This window comes from Protopterus annectens, chromosome 2.part0 (assembly GCF_019279795.1).
Source record: "Protopterus annectens isolate FY-2018-M chromosome 2.part0, PAN1.0, whole genome shotgun sequence".
Taxonomy (NCBI): Eukaryota; Metazoa; Chordata; order Ceratodontiformes; family Protopteridae; genus Protopterus; species Protopterus annectens.
Window position 1 is genome coordinate 1,758,663,906 of NC_056728.1, and position 17,778 is coordinate 1,758,681,683.

Genomic DNA, 17,778 nt, shown 5'->3' on the forward strand with positions numbered 1-17,778 from the left:
ATCCACATTGCTGCAGTCCTAACACTTGGGTAGTCCGCTGTCCCAGTCGGCCCGAATACCAAAGTATAAGGCTGACGTCGGTCAAGGCACATTAGTCTGACGTCAGGACGTCAGGGTACAAATGCGCATGACCGACGTCATATCCTCAGTCTTTTCTTGCCCCAGATGTCAGAAGACCCTAACAAGATAAGGCCAAAACCAAAAAACACCAAACACTCCTGTACCAAATATATATACAATATATACAAATTTACAAAGTACAACCCCACCCACACAACCACCCCTAAACACAGAGGGAAGGAGGGAGGTAACTTGGACTGCAGCAATGTGGATCTTGAACATCTACATTTATGGTAGGTACAAAACTGTACTATGTTCTTCATCCCACATTGCTGCAGTCCTAACACTTGGGTAGAATCCCAAAGCAGAGGTAAGGGAGGCTGGCAAATCATAAAGCAGCAGGAGCTGTCAACATGCCCTGCAAAATAGCCGTGGCAAAACCAGCCCTAGATTTAGAGTAGAGAGGAAGGTGGTAATGCTTAGAGAAAGTATGCACTGAACTCCAAGTAGCTGCCTCCAAAATATCCTTAGTTGCCACCCCTTAGAAATGCTGTTGAAGTGGCAGTAGCCCTAGTGGAATGAGGCCTAATCCCAGCTGGAATCTCCTTGCCATGATGGGAATAACAAAATGCAATGCAAAACCCAATCCACTTAGAAATAGTTTGTTTTGACACAGGCTTGCCCTGAGAACTCAAAGCAAAAGAAACAAACAACTGCTGAGACTGCCTAAAATCCTTAGTCCTGCTTAAATAATAGCGCAACTGCCTGTGCACATCTAAAGTGTGCAAAATCTTTTCCCCCTTATTTTGGGGATCTGCATAAAAAGTAGGCAAATGAATAGTTTGGTTTAAAGCCACACTAGAAACCACCTTAGGCATAAAGGAAGGATTAGTACGTAATGATACCCTATCCTTATGGAAAATCAAAAAAGGCTCAACCGCCATAAGGGCCTGCAATTCAGAAACCCTTCTTGCAGAAGTAATGGCCAACAAAAAAGCAGTCTTCCATGACAAGTATTTCAATTCAGCAGTAGCCAGGCTCAAAAGGTTGTAGAGTAAGTTTCTCCAACACAAAATTGAGATCCCAAGCAGGAGTAGGAGCTCACGTGGGGTCTTATATTCTTTGCCCCTCTAAGAAATTGCTTGAACAAAGGATGAGAAAACAATGGTGGGTCACAATCATAGTGAGCTGAAATTGCTGCAGCATGAATCTTAATGGAAGAGAAAGACAAACCTTTGTCCAATAACTCAGTAAGATATTGAAGAGCCACACTCAAATTAGGCTCAGAAACCTCCAAATCCTTTGCTGCACTCCAAAATAAAAATCTCTTCCATTTTTCTGCGTACACTTTCCTTGTACTAGGTCTTCTGGCTTCCATAATCACATTCAAAACTTGTTGAGGAAGTTGAGACCTGTTGTGGTTCAAAACAGAATATGCCAGGCTGTTAGATGAAGAGAGTGAAGCTTGACATTGAGTAGATGACCGTCCCTCTGAGACAATAGGTGTGGAATCAAAGGTAAAGGCCATGGAGGCTTCCTTACCAGACTCCTCAGTAATGGGTACCAGTGTTGCGAGGCCAATCTGGAGCTATTAAAATCATCCTTGGCTTGTCTTGTCTGACCTTTAGGAGTACCTTTGGGAGGAGAGGCAGAGGTGGAAAGGCATACACATGAAGATTTTTCCAACTGAAAGAAAGAGCATCCACTTTCCAAGCTGTGTGATGAAACCTTTTCGTGCAAAACTTTGGCAGCTGGTGGTTTAGTGGAGAAGCGAACAGATCTATGTCTGGAGCTCCCCATGACACTGTCAATTTCCGAAATACATGAAGATCCAGTTTCCACTCGTGGGGATCCATGATTTGCCTGCTTAACACATCTGCTAAGGAGTTCTGTGCTCGGCAGAAACCTTGCCTGAAGATTTAGTTGCAAGCTGAGCGCAGTCTCCCACAAAATCATTGCTTGCCTGCATAGAGGATAAGAATGTGTTCCCGCTTGTTTGTTGATGTACCACATGACAGTTGTGTTGTCTGTTAGAATCAACACCTGCCCTGGAAGAAGTAACTCCTTGAAAGCCATTAATGCAAACTGGACTGCTAACATCTCCTTCATGTTGATATGTAGATGCTGTAGTCTGGCAGGCCACTTGTCTTGTATCCACTTTCCATTCAGATGAGCTCCCCAAGCTATGTCTGAGGCATCTGTCGTTAGAATCTGACTCGCCTCTGGCCGGGTCACAGAGAGTCCCTTGTTTAGGTGACATTCCTGAGCCCACCACAAAAATTCCTTTTGAATGCAAGGTATTATTTGAATGACAGTGTCCAAATCCTGGCAGTGCTGTGTCCATACATTTTGAGATACCATTGCAGCTTCCTCATATGCAGTTTGGCATTGGGAAGCACCAGAATACAAGATGCCATGAACCCTAAGGCTTGAAGGACTGTCCTTGCAGTCAGCCCGGACTGAAGAGATAGTTGATGGAAGTAAAGGGAAAGATTCTTTTGTTTGTCCGGGGTTAAAAAGGCCATCTGGGTTGCTGTATTCAGTCTCACACCCAGAAAGCACATGTCTTGAGAGGGTACTAGACTGGACTTTATTTCATTCACAGAATACCCCAGGCATCTTAGCACTGCTATCACATATTCCAAATGCTGAAAAGGTCTTCCTTTTCTTGAGCCAGAATCAGGCAGTCGTCCAAGTAAGGATAGATTTGTATTCCTTTTAGCCTGAAGTAAGCTATCACTGGAGCCAGAACTTTTGTGAATACTCTGGGCGCAGTAGATAAGCCAAAGGGCAATGCAGAGAACTGATAATGGAAATTCCCAGCTCGAAAACGCAGATACTTCCTGCAACTTAGTCTGATAGGCACATGCAGGTAAGCCTCCTTGAGATCTAAAGTTACCATCCAGTGATCTTTGCCCAGCAGAGGTAAAAGCTGTTGTAACGTCAACATTTTGAACTTGGGAATGTCCAGAAAAGTGTTTAGGATAGATAAATACAAAATTGGTCTCCACGTGTTCCCCTTTTTTGGTACTAGGAACAGGCGAGAATAAAATCCTAGGCCCCTTTCTGGCACAGGAACCGGCTGAATGGCCCCTATTTGGAGTAACAGAGAAATTTGCTTGTGGGCCTCTTTTCTTTGTAGAGGAGGAATGTCTGGCATGCCTTTGAAAGGAGGCAAGGTATGGAAATAAAACCTGTAACCGTGGTGAATGATATTCAATACCCATCTGTCTTGGGTAATTAAACTCCAATTTTCTTTGAAAAGTGCCAACCTTCCCCCCAAAGGTGCTGCCAGACGAGAAGGCTCTGGCAGCTGAAAAGGCAGGTCATTGGGTCTGCTTACGAAAGGACTGACCCCTGCCCTCACCAGAAGACTGAGCAGGTGAACTCCCTGTTCTAGGCCTAAAAGAACCTTGAGCTCTGCCCCTACCACGTCTAGACCTACCCCTAGACTGGGAATCATAAGAAGGATATGTCCACCCCTTAGTAGGCCAATTTCTACTAAACTTGGAGGCTGAACCTGCAAAAATCTTTAACAGTCTGCATAGACTTAGCCTTGTCCTCCATTTTCTTTAAAACTGCTTCCACAGGCGAACCAAACAACACATCAGACTGTAACGGAGCATCCAAAATCCTTGTCTTAACATGCTCAGCTAAATTCTGATCCCTCAGCCAGGCGTGCCTGCGAAGAACAGAACCAGTGGCAGCCACCCTCGAAGAGGCCTGTACAGCATCAAAACCACATTGCAAGGAATGCTTACCCACCTGTTCAGAAACATGTACTAAATCCTGCAACTCTTTACACTCAATACCTTCCGCCAGAGCATCCACCTTAGACTTCAATTGTGAAAGGAGATAATTTTGGTATTTTAACATGTGGAACTGACAATTCAAAGCCCTCATGGCTAAAGTGGAAGAAGTATAAACCTTCTTTCCCCATCTATCCAAAGCCCTTGCCTCTTTATCAGGAGGAACAGGATTTTTAACAACAGAAGCCTTAACACCTTTAGGCCCCTGAGAAACAGTTTCTGGGTCTGCCCTAGGACTCTTAAAAAGATACTTATGAGCTTCAGGCACCCTATAATACCTATCCAGTTTAACCGGGGCAGGAGGCAAAGAATCAGGGTTCAAGGAAGCCTCTGCAAAAACATCTTCCACCACATCCAGAACAGGAGGTATAGCTAAAGGCCTATGCTGGGGTAGAAACAAAAATTCCCTAAGCCTCTTCCTGGAATCAGAGAAATCTTGACCTTCCCATTTAAAATGCTCCCTCATGGAATGAAGAGTCTCTGAAAAAGAAAAATCCTCAGGAGGAGAAGCCGAAGGAGTAGAATCATCTACATCAGAATCAGAATAAGGAGGATACTCCTGTAAGTGTACAGCAGAAGACTCAGAAGACCACGAACACAGATCAAAACTCTCAAGCTCAGGTTCCACCCTAGGCCTCTTATCAGGTGGGGGCATAGAACCTCTAATCATAGTAATCAAATCTTCTGCCATTTTAAGCATATGTTTCTTAGGCAGAGACCCTGAAGAACTAGGAGAGACACCCACTGAAGTTAAACCTGGCCTGCCTCTCGAAGAACCCTTGGAAACAGAAGGGGAGGGCCTAACCACCTTAGGAAGGGAGGGGAGAACAGCTACCTGAGAAGCCCCTTCAGCCTGGCCTACCTCCTGAGAGGACACATCTTGCAACAGTAAAGTCTCTCCCTGAGACTCCAAAGAAACTTCTGGCAGAACCTCCGGCTCCACCGAGCCTTCTAAAGAACCGACGTCCGGGACAGACGGTTCTTCCAACCTAGGCTTTGCTGCTTTGTCCTTGCGCTTTTTAGACGAAGCGGGCGTCGGAGCATCCGACGGCATTTTATAATTACAACGCTTCCCAAAAACTAACCTGGCACAGTCTAATCTTCTCTTTATAGTGCGTTTGTTAAATCTAGCACAAGAGCGACATCCAACAACGTCGTGCTCAGGCCCTAAGCAAGGTATACACAAGGTATGGTAATCCCTATGAGGTATCTGTTTCCCACAAGAAATACAGTTATTCACTTTTTCTGACATCCGGTTAAATACTGAGGCAAGAAAAAAACCAAAATATTCCCCAACGGGGTACTTAGCCAACTTTGATTCGGTCTGAAACTCCGACTTCAGAAAATTTCAGAACGCCAACCTGCACTCGCAATACTGCTTCTGCATCGGACCATGCGGCAAAAAAGACTGAGGATATGACGTCGGTCATGCGCATTTGTACCCTGACGTCCTGACGTCAGACTAATGCGCCTTGACCGACGTCAGCCTTATACTTTGGTATTCGGGCCGACTGGGACAGCGGACTACCCAAGTGTTAGGACTGCAGCAATGTGGGATGAAGAACATCTTGACTTGAAGTTACAGTAATTTCTTTGGGAACACAAACAATATCAAGTATATTCTGTCCCCTGGTAGTTTTTTTTTTTTTTACAATCTGAAGCATTTGTTGTTCCTGAATATACTCTGTGAATAAATTCTCTACTAAAGTTGTTGAATCAATATTATTCCAGTCGGTTTCTGGTAAATTTAAGTCCCCAGCTAATATTATTCTTCCCTCCTGCGTTACATGTAAGAAATGTATGAATTCCTCTAGGTCATCTGCACTAGACTTTGGTGCTATTGGTGTTTGAGGTGCCTATTCTGATTTTAAGGGTCGTGTTGGTGAGTCAGGTGGCCACCCACCTGATGAGATATGGATTTATGCAAAGTTGTGTTAGCTTTTCAATGATGCCCGAGTCTGAGATTGTGTCAAAGGCCTTGGCCTAGTAAAGGTAAGCTGTATGCACTTACTTTCCCTCATCCAAGGCCTTGGTGAATGTCTCAAAGAAGTCAACCAGGTTCAACAGGCAAGATCTGCCCTTGAATCCGAACTGGGTGGGGTCAAGTGCTTGGAGATTGCCTATGTCCTGGTTTATGAGATCCATAATATGCTCCATGGCTTTACAGATCAGACTTGTCAAGCTAATGGGGCAATAGTTTCCAGGGTCAGTAGTGGCACCACCTTTGTGCAAGGGGATGACAATGACAGTTCTCCACTCTGATGGAATGAAGCCTGTACTTAGGCTGTGGTTGAATAGGGTGCTCAATGGCGAAGCCAGTTGTTGGAGATGGTGCAGAATACATCCTGGGATACTATCAGGTCCCATGGAAAGTGTTCTTTGCTTGGAAAGGGCCTGCAACATGATCTATGGAGATGTGAGGAATGGGACAAGTATCGGGGATGTCGAAAGGGCCTTTGCGGGGGGACAGGGGATGAAGTTTGCACTGAACCTATCTGCTAGCAGGTTGGCTAAGTCAACAGGATCAGTGTAAGCGATATTGTTAAGTACTAATTCAGAACAAACCTGGGCCTTGCCACTGAGGTTCCTGAAGTAACTGAAGATTTTATGGGTTCCCTTTGTTTTGGAGGCTAGTTTCAATTCATAGTTGGCCTTGGAGGTTTTCACTAGTGATCTAATTTGCTTGTTGAGGCTAAGGAGGGAGTTTTTCCAATTTGGAATTCGTTCCTTTTTACCCTTGGACAACAGTTTCTTCCTTTTGTTGTAAAGCCCGTTGATAGAGGATGCCCACCAAACAGGTTTGTATTTCCTTGAGGAGCAGGTTTTAGTTCTATTGGGTATAGCGGAGTCCATGCAGTTGCACAGGTGCTTGTACACTGCACTGATGTAATGTTCAGCATAGTCATCTGCATCCTCTGAGGGGGGCGGTGGTGTGAAGCTACAGATACCCTCCCTTAGGAGGTTGTAGTCAGTTTTTGAGAAGTTTTTTAGCTTGATTACTCCAGGGGTGGGGGTGGGGGGGATACAAACTGAATGAGACAGTCCGATGATTTGATCTCACCAGGGAAGAACATACTATGGGAGTAATGCAGCGGTCATCCATGTTGGTGAGAACCAAGTCCAGAATGTTATCTCCCCTTGTGGGAGATGAGACAAGCTGGTCTACAGCATTAGAATTGATGAAGTCAAGGAATCGTTGAGAGAGTGCATTAATGCAAGAATAGTTCACCCAGTCTATAGTGGGGTAGTTGAAGTCACCAAGGATCAGGGTGTTAGGGGGTACCTTGATGGAGTCAAGTAGATCCAGGTAAGAGGAGTGGGTGTCCTGAGTCATGGAGGGGGGTCTGTAGCTAGCTATAACTTGGATGGGTGTCTTGCCAACTTGTCAGTTGCACCTGGAGTAGTTCCAGTGCATCATACTGGCAAACCAGTCTGGAGGTTCCTGTCGTTAATGAAGACAGACTCCACCACCCTTAGTCTTCCCAGCCTCATTTTGGGGTCGGAATGTGTGGAAGGAGGTACAACCTGGTAAAGCAGGAGTGCTCTCCACAGCCCTAAACCATGTTTCCACAACCTCACAGACATTAGCATCTTCCAGTGCAAGGAGAGCATCCAGTGAGTCCATTTTCAGGTTAAGGTTCTTAGCATTAAACAGCATGACCTTTAATTTGCTTTTTGATAGATTTTTTTTATGTTGGAAGGTTTGTCTTTGGGAAGCTGTCCTAAAAAAGGCACAATGGGGGAGGCGAGAGCCTTGGCCAGGATCCGCAAACCTAGTGCTGATATGTGAAAGCTATCTCTAGCAAACCAAAGAGGCTACTAGCAACTTTCTAAGTCTATAAGAGCAATATTTAAAATGTGTCCCTATTTTTGGGCCTTTGAACCCCCCCCCCCATTAGTTTAGGCTTTGTCCAGATTTCTTGTGCTAAGAGGTATGGGTCCATGTGCCACTTTCAGATCGCAATTATGTAGATTACTTAACACCATGCAGTTTGGGAAGTGCCCAACACAAACATTCTCACTATGCTTTGCAAAGTTTTTAAGGTCCGCTTCCACCTGCACTTCTTTACCACTGGTATATTCAGTGTTTCTCACATCCATACTTGACATGGCAAGAAATTATGTCTACGGTTCTGCACAGCCTCAGAAAAGTTATGACAGTGTGATTTTTAGCAGATACAGTCTTTACTTTTAGTGTCAATTTAACATTCTTTGCTTCTCATAAATCACAAAACCTGAAACAGTGGAATTAGTTTCTGTAAATGCATTTATTTGGGAGTTAAAAATTGACCTTTGTCTTCTGATGACATGATGTACTTGTGTTATTAACCAGCAACAAAATATACACCTTTGTTAGCATACAGTTTCCTGTGGCTCTACCTTTCATATTTGTTACTCTTCCAATGTCTCATTATTTAACTTGTCTTTTACTTCACACAGTTTTCATCACAATACTCAACTGTGCTCCAGTAATTTAACTTGCTCTGCACAAACCTAGAAATTTGGGGCAGGTCAGGTCCATCACTCTTAAAAGTTTTCACCTTTTTTTCACAACTTCTTACAAAACATGTTGTTCTCCAACTAAATCATACACAAACAACCTCACGGCCCTTGACTCTAAATTTTAGCTCAGTAACATATATGTATGTGTAATACCTTGTGCTATCATAATGAACAAATGTCCAATAAATGGAAAATACTTTAGAAATTGCAAAAAAAAAAAAAAATGATTAATGATTTTTTTTTTAAGTACTTCTTTTGCATTTTTCTCCTCATCAATGCAAATGGCTTGAATACTATCATGGTTTCTTCCTTAGTAATATGTACAAATGGAGTATAATATAACCAAACTCAGACTTTTCAGCTATTCCACTTGCACTAAGGAATAAATCAAACGTCTGGATCTAAAGCTTCCAGTTTTCTACAAAAATTCCTTCGTGCATCACAAGTATCCAAGGTGGCTGCAAATAAACCACATTTCTACAGAGTACTGCGTCTGTAGTTTAAACAAAATCTTTACAGCAAATATATTCCATTATTTCTGGCAGACAATTTTTTCACTCTGTGATAACTTGTCAAGAGAACCCCCTTAAAAAATACACAGATTTTTGCCTAAACACTATGAAGTCTTTACTGAAACGGAATTCTCTAACTTCTATACACCAGATGGCATGTTGACCACAAGCTACCTCACTTGCTTTTAAAGGTATATACCCCTATACTTTACAGGATGGAACGAACAACCAATATAAGCTAGGCCCACTGGGAGAGGTAGTGCATTCTTTGCTACTTTAGTAGCACAAGGTGGACAGCTGGACAGAAGCCAGAGAATACAGATCTATTGGAGTTACGCTGCAAGAGTGCACAGCACTCTCATCAGTGGTATGGAAGGTTAATAATCAATTAAGCATTGTAAGTGGTAACACACTTGCCCAGAATCATTACTCTAAAAGGAAGGCAATCTCACCTAACCTTTTAGGCAGTGGCCCTAATATACTAATGAGGCAACTCTTGGCTTTTAATTGAGAGGCCCAACTTCATCCCTGCATTACCTCAAAGACCATCTACACCCTTCTATCAGTGTTTGCATGCTCCTTCACATGTACCAACAAGGGCTACAATCAGTTGTGACAGTCACAGTCCAAGTAATTCCCAAGCCAGGTCATGGATTCTGTGGTGTCAACACAGGCTTTTGCATGTGCTAGCAGGCACTGGAGCCCACTTGCTAGCCAGGAACCCCACCCCTAGGACAGGTAACCCATCATTCCCTGCAGCTCTGTTAGTGCTTGAGCTACTAATCAAACTTTGGCCACCTGGGCTGTAGTCAGGTCTTTATCCCTCGACAACACCAGAGCTGAATATGCATCTGTAAATGTAGCAAACGTGTAAGCCACCAAATTAATGTACCACATTAATAATTCACATGCTTCTAAGATGCACATTAGCTGGAAGAAAATAAAAAAAAAATGCACAAGAGAAAGTATGCATGTATGTATGTGTAAGTATGCTTCACTCCTTAAGTTAAAAACATAAAACAACTTACTGTTACCTTGTGGAAATGTTATGGCAAGCCAGCTTCTCAAAATCTAAGACAGGGCAAAGCAAAAATGTATGACTGACCTGTATGAATCACCATCTCTGTTGTAGTCACAAAGCAGGTAATCTTTGCCTATTACCTTGTCTCTGGCAATTTTTAGAGGCTGGTCTACCGAGGAGAGGAGGTCTTCACAGAGACTTGGGACCTGATGGTGAAAATGTACAAAACAATTTTATAGAAATGTTATTTTTTTTTAATGCTTACATTACTAAATAAGAAAGCTTTCCAGCAACTACTGATTTAAAGATGTTTTATCACAAGTAGTTACATAAAGTGGACAAATAAAATTTACATACTTAAGCTTAAATTATGCATCTTACTGCTCCCAGAAGACACCTGCAGGTATGTTACCACCTCCTCCTTCAGATGCTCTTTAGAACAGACAAAAGTTGCCTCAGAGTGTAAAGGCACACAGCAAACAAACAAATATTAAACATATTACTGAAACAACTGTATGTAGAAGTACACCCTACAACCAAAATGTAAGCAGTACAATGATACATTATGTCCACCTGAAACATACATTTCATTTGCTGGTCACTTTACCAAACAGAGTTAAAAATGAAATGGGGCATTCTAAGTGTGGAGATGAAGAAAATCAGACTGACACTGTTTCAGTACTACAAAGTGCGTTCATTAGCTACTCTGCTAATAAGAAAATATGCAAGACTACCACATTTTCTATAACATTTTAATAAATTAAGAAACACAAGGGGCATATTAAGTGTCTAAGTGAACGACCAAAATTATGACACTGGAAGGCATAGATAATACCACACAGCAGGAATTTCAAACTCACATCCCTCAAACAGTCCATAAATAAGCATAATTCTAGTTGACGTAAACTACTACTTCTTTCGGCTTTTCCCGGTTAGGGGTCGCCACAGCAGAACTCCGGTCCGCTAATGATTGGCAGTAGATTTTTACGGTGCCAGCTCGACACCCAACCTTCAACGAAGGCACGCCCATTCATGCATGTATTTCGAATGCCACTCTACCGCGGGGAGGACATGCACACTCCACACAGAAGGCGCTCCAGCCGAGAATCTAACGGGAGTACCTCTTGCTGTGAGGCAGCAAAGCTACCGCTGCACCACTGCGGCTTCCTAGTTGACGTAAACTACTACACTACTATTTTTTTGCTACAGTGCCTGCAATTTTCTTTTTGTGTTTGAGACTGTGGTCTCTCCCTGAGTTTGCTAGTCCTCACAGAGAACCAGTGGTCATTTAAGTTTGAGATCCCTGCTGAATAGGATGCACTGGGCTGTAAATATTAACGGTCAGCTTTCACAGAAAACACTCATTGATGTCAGGACTTCCTGTAACAATTTTTTTTGAATAAGCTATGCATTAGTGAGGGGCATCAAGTAAAATGGAAGACAATTCATAAACTACATTAAAAGTATCCGAGTGCCAAGGTTCAGTTTGGCACATTGGAATTTGACCACTATCAGAACTTCCAAATCAATGCAAATAAAGTAAATGCGGATAAAGCTGCCATCTTGCAACCCATGTCTCGCCTCTTTGCTCAATATCCTGGTGCACCAAACTTCATATGTTTCCAGGAGAAATCGTAACAAGTTAGCTTCATCTTGTTTGGAGAAACGTTTCCTGGTTGCTGTATCAGCAGCATTTCACAAAGCATAACTTGTCCGACAATGATGAAGAGAGAAACTAGATTCATCCCTAAAAGCTCTGAAGGGCTTGGCACCCAAACCAGTCTCTCTAGTCAGCTCAGCCTGAGCTGCCTGACAGTTTGGGTGTGTGGAAGGGGACCTGAAGCTCCGAAAGCTGGCCAGCTGTTACATCCAATGCAGGACCATCATCCATAAAGCTAAGGCTACTGCAGCAGTAATCAATATGATAAGACATCTGTCTCCACTGACACAAGCTTCTCTTGATGCAGTGCAGATCTGGAGAGGAAACTAAATGGCAGTGCATTATAGCTAAAAGGGAGGGGTTAGTGGCCTGAGAGATTTAGATGCCATGCTGACCAAAAGTTTACAGTTTCAGTTTTGCTGATTGAGGAGGATGGATGCCCTCACTCCAGGTCTCAGGAAAGGAACTCATACAGCTGAATGTAACTAAATCTGAGACAAGACCAGTAAAAGAGATATACCAGTTCTTAGGCAATGGAATAAGGGCAGTAATAACTGAAGAAATAAATACAGATGTCATCTTAGTAATGCAAGGGTGTCCAAAGCGTTTTATTTATGAAGCACTGATTAAGAATTTTCATTCAATGGCTTAAAAATAGCATTTTTTTTGCTCTATGCCCCTTGCCATTTTGCTGACAAACCGGTAGCCTGTCCACATGGCCTGCTTACTACTTGTGTGGGAAGAGACCAATGGCAACAAAAACAATCATCTTTACAACACAATTAAGGTAAGGGCTTTATCATTATGCTTCCCCTTTGTCATCCATACCAGAGGCCAGGCCAATTTCAGGCTAAACTGCTGGCTTGCACACTCAAGGTATCCTACTGGCATCACCAGCTATAATTTATCAAAAGAACTTGCCTACAGTACTCCCAGACACAACTGAGGAGCAGTATGACAAGGTTAGTTCATTCCACCTTTCATCTATACTCTCCCACTTTCCCTCTGTAGAACAAAGAGTGATAATTAACACTTTCACTACACCCTCTCCCAGAAAACTCTCACATAACTAAAATCACTGCTTGAACTCTGGTTATTTGTTTCACAAGGAGATACTAATGGGCTTATCAATCAATTAACATATATCAGGTTTCCCCTTGTAAGAAATGCACTTACTCTAAAGACAGGACTATATAGTACTGGTAGACATTAAAGTAGTACTTGCAGCAACGCAGTATAGGCATAAATGAAAAAAAATGGGCGCAAAAAGGGTGTGGAACTAGAGGGCACAAATGCAAGAAGAAGCAGCCAAGTGCTTGGCATCAGCAGAAGAATAAAAGGGTGAAAGAAGACAACCCACTGACTCATAGCAAGGAAAATACTAGAACAGCATCCTGTGACACTAGGTCAGACTGGGTAACAAAATCTTAGAAGTCTGATGTGCTGCAGGTGGCAGGCAAAAAGCAAAAGCCTAACAACTTCTAAACTAAAGTCAGATTAGTTGCAGAGTCAGCTGAGAAACCATGTAATGCACTAAATGAATGCAAAGACCTAAATAAATACCAATAATACTGCTACACAAGGACTTCGGTCAAAATAGATTTTAAGAGGCTGTATTTCTTGTTATCCCTAGGAGAAACAAACCTGATGATGGCCTGATCATCCTTAATCCAATCCCCCATTAGTTGCACATGGAATGGAAGACTATGAAAAACAAGACAAAAGATTACTGAACTACAACATGGGTGGAGTGCCCCTACCCAGAAAAAAAAAATAAAAAGGTTATGTGGGTCTAGAAATCACCAGTCAAACTACATTATGGCCATCCACACAAAACGTTTAAGGTCCACTGGTGACAGCCCAGAGATGCCCTGCTCAAGTCAACAAATGACTTCACAAGCTTAGATGTCATGCTCTAGACAAAAGCAGAAGTTACAAAAATAGAGTGCGATTCTGTTTTTCAGACTAGTTTCAGGATTAGTTTAGCACATGCAGATAACCTAAAAAAAGGTCAGAACAACTAAACATATGCAAAGAGGCAGAGGAATGACTGCACAACGAAGTGAAAGTATAAAGATTCTGAACTTCAAAAGGCATACACCTGCTGTCTATCATACAAAAGACTGACAAATGGTAAGAGGTAGTACAGTTGTGTATACTTTCCATAAATGTAGATGTTAGAGTTTATTCACTGTTGCAGTCCTGACTTGTGGGATTTCCTGCCGTGAAAGCTCTTGGCTGGCCTGACTACCAAAAAAAAACTGCCCTGATTGCAGTCAGTTTGCTCAGTATATAGGGAGCCAGCAGACATCATGATTTCAGTTTTTTTCTTGCTCCCCCCTAAGGTAGGAGCCCCGCCAAGATGAGTCCTAAAGTAAAGGACCCAAGACAGAGAACCTAAGCAAGGGAAGGCACAAAAATGAGGGTCCCCTTGGCTTGACATGCAGCTTGTACCAGTTTACTCTGTAGGCTAATGGAGGAGGCGGGAGGGAAAGAGCGCTGTAACAGTAAATATACTCAAACATCTACTTTTATGGTAAGTGTACACAACTGTACTATGTTCTTCGTGTTTCACTGTTGCAGTCCTGACTTGTGGGATGATTCCCAAAGTTGAAAAGGAAGGTGGACGGTAGATTAGGGAGCGGACAGGATGCCCTGCAGAATGGCAGTAGTGAATCCTGCTCTGGACTTGGAAAAGTCTGATAAGTTGCAATGTTTGAAGGTATGCACAGATGACCACATAGCAACTTCCTGAATGTCCTTGGTAGGGACTCCTTTTGGAAAGGCTGAAGTTAGTAGTAGCCCTAGCAGAGAGGGAGCTCTGACATCCTCAGATGGTTTCTTACCATGATGGCTGTAACAAAATGAGATACAGTGAGACAGCCATTTGGAAATAATCTGTTTGGAAACTGGTTTTCTTTTAGAACTGATGGCAAAGGCTACAAAGAATTGGTCTGATTTTCTCAAAGTCTTGGTTCTGTCAAGATAACTGAGCTGCCTATGTATATCCAAGGAATGAAGAAATATTTCCACCTGGTTTTGTGGACTGAGAAAGAAGGTAGACAGGTGTATAGTTTGATTTAATGATGTGTCCGTCACCACCTTGGGCATAAAGGAAGGGTTAGTCCTGAGGAAAACTTTGGATGGAAGATGAAGTATCCCACCACCATGAGAACCCGCAACTCAGACTATTCTAAGCAGAAATGACTGCCACCAAAAAGACCGTTTTCTACGTTAGAAACCAAGTTAATAGAATCCGCTGGTTTTAAAGGAGGTAGGGTCAGTTTTTTCCAGAACAAAACTGATGTCCCATGGAGGGGGGTAGGTTGTTTCCTGGGAGGCCGGATGTAAATCACTCCCCCAAGAAATTGTCTGAGTAGAGGGGTGAAAAAAGACAGGAGGAAGAGCATGGATATGGGCCAAAATGGCAGAAACATGAATTTTAATGGAGGAATAGGACAGGCCCTTGTCAATCAGATTAGCCAGGTAATCTAGGATAACCTGTATCTAGGCTGAGAAAGGACTGTGGTCCTGTTCATACCAAATGGAAAATCTTCTCCACTTAAATGAGTGAGATTTCCTAATACTGGGCCTTCTTGCCTCTAAGGATGTATTGAACCTGCTTGCTTGGGGCAGGATTTATCCAGGTTGCTGTGGAATTATCTAAACAGAGTCTGAGTATTTGCAGGTTGGGATGCACAACCATTCCCTTGTCCCGAGTCAGAAGGTCCAATCCCAGAGGTAACTGCCAGGGTTTCTCGTTGGTTAGGTTGAGTAGCAGAGGATACTAGTATTGTCTGTGCCAGTCTGGGGCTATCAGTACTGCCCTTGGCCCCTCCTCCCTTATCTTTAGCAGCACCTGAGGAAGCAGAGGAAAGGGAGGAATACGTAGAAGAGGAGAGTCCAAGGGAAAGAGAATGCATCTGTCTTCCAGGCTAAGGGTAGATTGCTCCTGGAGCAGAATCTCTTCAACTAGGCATTTTCCCTGGTGGCAAAGAGGTATATCTGGGGAACTCCCCTTTCTTGGCTATGCTGAGAAATGTTCCCCGATGCAGATGCCATTCATGGGGTCCATCAGGTTTCTGCTGAGGTGATCCACTAGAAGCTTTTGTGCACCTGGAAGGTATTGTGCCAAAAGGTGTAATCCCAGAGAGTGAGCAGTCTCCCAAACTTGCATTGCTAGGCAACAGAGGGTAGGAGTGAGTACCCCTTGCTTGTTTATGTACCACATGACTGTGGTGTTCTTTGTTTTTACTAATAGGACCCCTGGTTTCCATTTCTCTATAAATGCTACCAGGCCTTTTTGAACTGCCAAAAGCTACTTCAAGTTGTGCACTTGTCTCTGAACTGATCAAGACCCAAGGAAAGTGGGAGAAAGTGTTTGAAAGGGGGCTTCCAGGCTGTCTCTCAGGAGTCTGTGGTGAGGGTTTGCTTTTTGGGTGTGTACCTGAAAGGAAGGCCTTGGTTCACGTGCCCACAATGCAAATTCCTCTCTGAAGTAAGGAATCAGTTGTACCTTGGTTGAGAGGGGCTGTGCATGCTGGCAACACACATTTTTGAGGTACCACTGGAGCTTCCTCATGTGCAGCCTGGCAAGGGGAACCATGAGGATGCAAGATGCCATGTAGCCCAATGCTCCGAAGAACTCTCTGGCTGTGAGGCATTGTCTCTGCATGATTTTTAGAAGTACTGAGTCAAGAAAGAGACCTTTGTCTGGAGGTAAGAATGCCTTTTGTAGGGATGAGTCCAGAGGAGCCCCCAAGATGACAATTCTGGTAGAAGGTTCTGTGTTTGATTTGTGATGATTTATGGTGAAGCCCAGGGATGTCAAGAGATTCTAGGTGAACACCAGATTCAAGTAGAGTTTTGAAAGACTTGTGGTCTGTATTAGGACAATCACTCAGGTAGGGGTAAATTTGGACCCCTCTGCTAAGCATTTTGTGAAGACCCTGGGAGCAGTAGACAAGCTAAAGGGCAGAGCACAAAATTATAGTGACTGGCACCTGTTCTAAAGTGTAAAAAGCTTCTGTGTGATTTCTCTATAGGAATGTGCAAATAGGAGTCTTTTAGATCCAGGGTGACCATGAAGGCCTCTGGGGATATCATGGGTAAATGCTTTTGAAGAGTTAACATTCTGAATTCTGGAAATAGCAGGAAATGATGGAGGGCAGACAGGGCTATAATGGGATGCCAATAGCCTTCCTTCTTGTATACCAATAGTCTTGAGTAGGAACCCTTTCCGTTTTGGTGTTCTAGAATGGTTTCCACTGAGCCGTGGGAGCACAATTTCTGAACTTGGTAAAGGGTCTCTGTCCTTTGCTTTAGGGGAACGTCTGGATGGCCTACGCATTTTAGGGCCTCTGTGAAAGAGTCTGTAGCCATTTGAAATAATGCTTCAAACTCACCTGTCTGAAGTGATGACAGACAAATTTTCCTTGAAAAGGGATAGTCTTCCTCCTAGTCTTGTGGGAGGAAGGGAGGGCAGTCAGAGAGACTGGGGTGGATAAGTCACTGCTGCTCTCTGCCAAGGGCCTGTGGCCTAGAACTCCCATGCTTGGAAGTATAAGAGGGTCCAGTGCCTGGGTCTTTGCTGTTGCTGCCTTTGGGTCCTTTCCACACGTGGCTTTCTCTGCTTAGTTTCGGACTGTGAAGGAAAGAACCAGCGTTTAGAGGGTTAGCTCCTACTGAAGCTAGGAGGCTGAAGCTGAAAGAAGTCTAAAAGTTTTCATGGCTTTAGGTTTGCCCTCCATCTTTTTAAGTACAGCCTCAGCTTTGGGCCCAAAGAGGATATTCTTGTCCACAAGGGTACCCAAAAGATTTAACTTGACTTGCTCAGGGAGAGATTGTTCAATTAACCAGGCATATCTTCGAATAACAATCAGTAGCTGCAGCCCTGCTGGAAGCTTCCACAGCATCACAGCCACAATATAAGTATTGCCTAGCAACTTGACAGCCACAGAAACAAAAGGTCCAGTAATTCTTGGGAAAGATTTTTGAACCAAAAAATTAAAAACCACTGAGGACAACTGTGCTTGCTGGTATTTTATCATGTAGAATTGACAGTTAAGGGCCCTCACAGTTAAGGTGGCAGAGGTGTGAACTGACAGTTAAGGGCCCTCACAGTTAAGGTGGCAGAGGTGTAATTTTTTTTTCCAAATGTATCAAAAGCCCTACTCTCCATCAGTGGACAGGGTTTTTTGGAGGAGCTAGCTC

The 17,778-nt window shown here is 43.3% G+C and overlaps 1 protein-coding gene across 3 annotated transcripts in view; it reads right to left on the minus strand.

Moving 5' to 3' along the window:
- CAPZB (capping actin protein of muscle Z-line subunit beta) overlaps nucleotides 1-17,778 on the minus strand; it is a 1,142,657-nt gene that overhangs the window by 661,895 nt on the left and 462,984 nt on the right. For all 3 annotated transcript variants that reach the window (XM_044061787.1, XM_044061788.1, XM_044061789.1), the window contains exon 3: nucleotides 9,990-10,111. In XM_044061787.1, coding sequence (XP_043917722.1) covers nucleotides 9,990-10,111 — 122 coding nt within the window. The remainder of the gene's footprint in view (nucleotides 1-9,989; nucleotides 10,112-17,778) is intronic.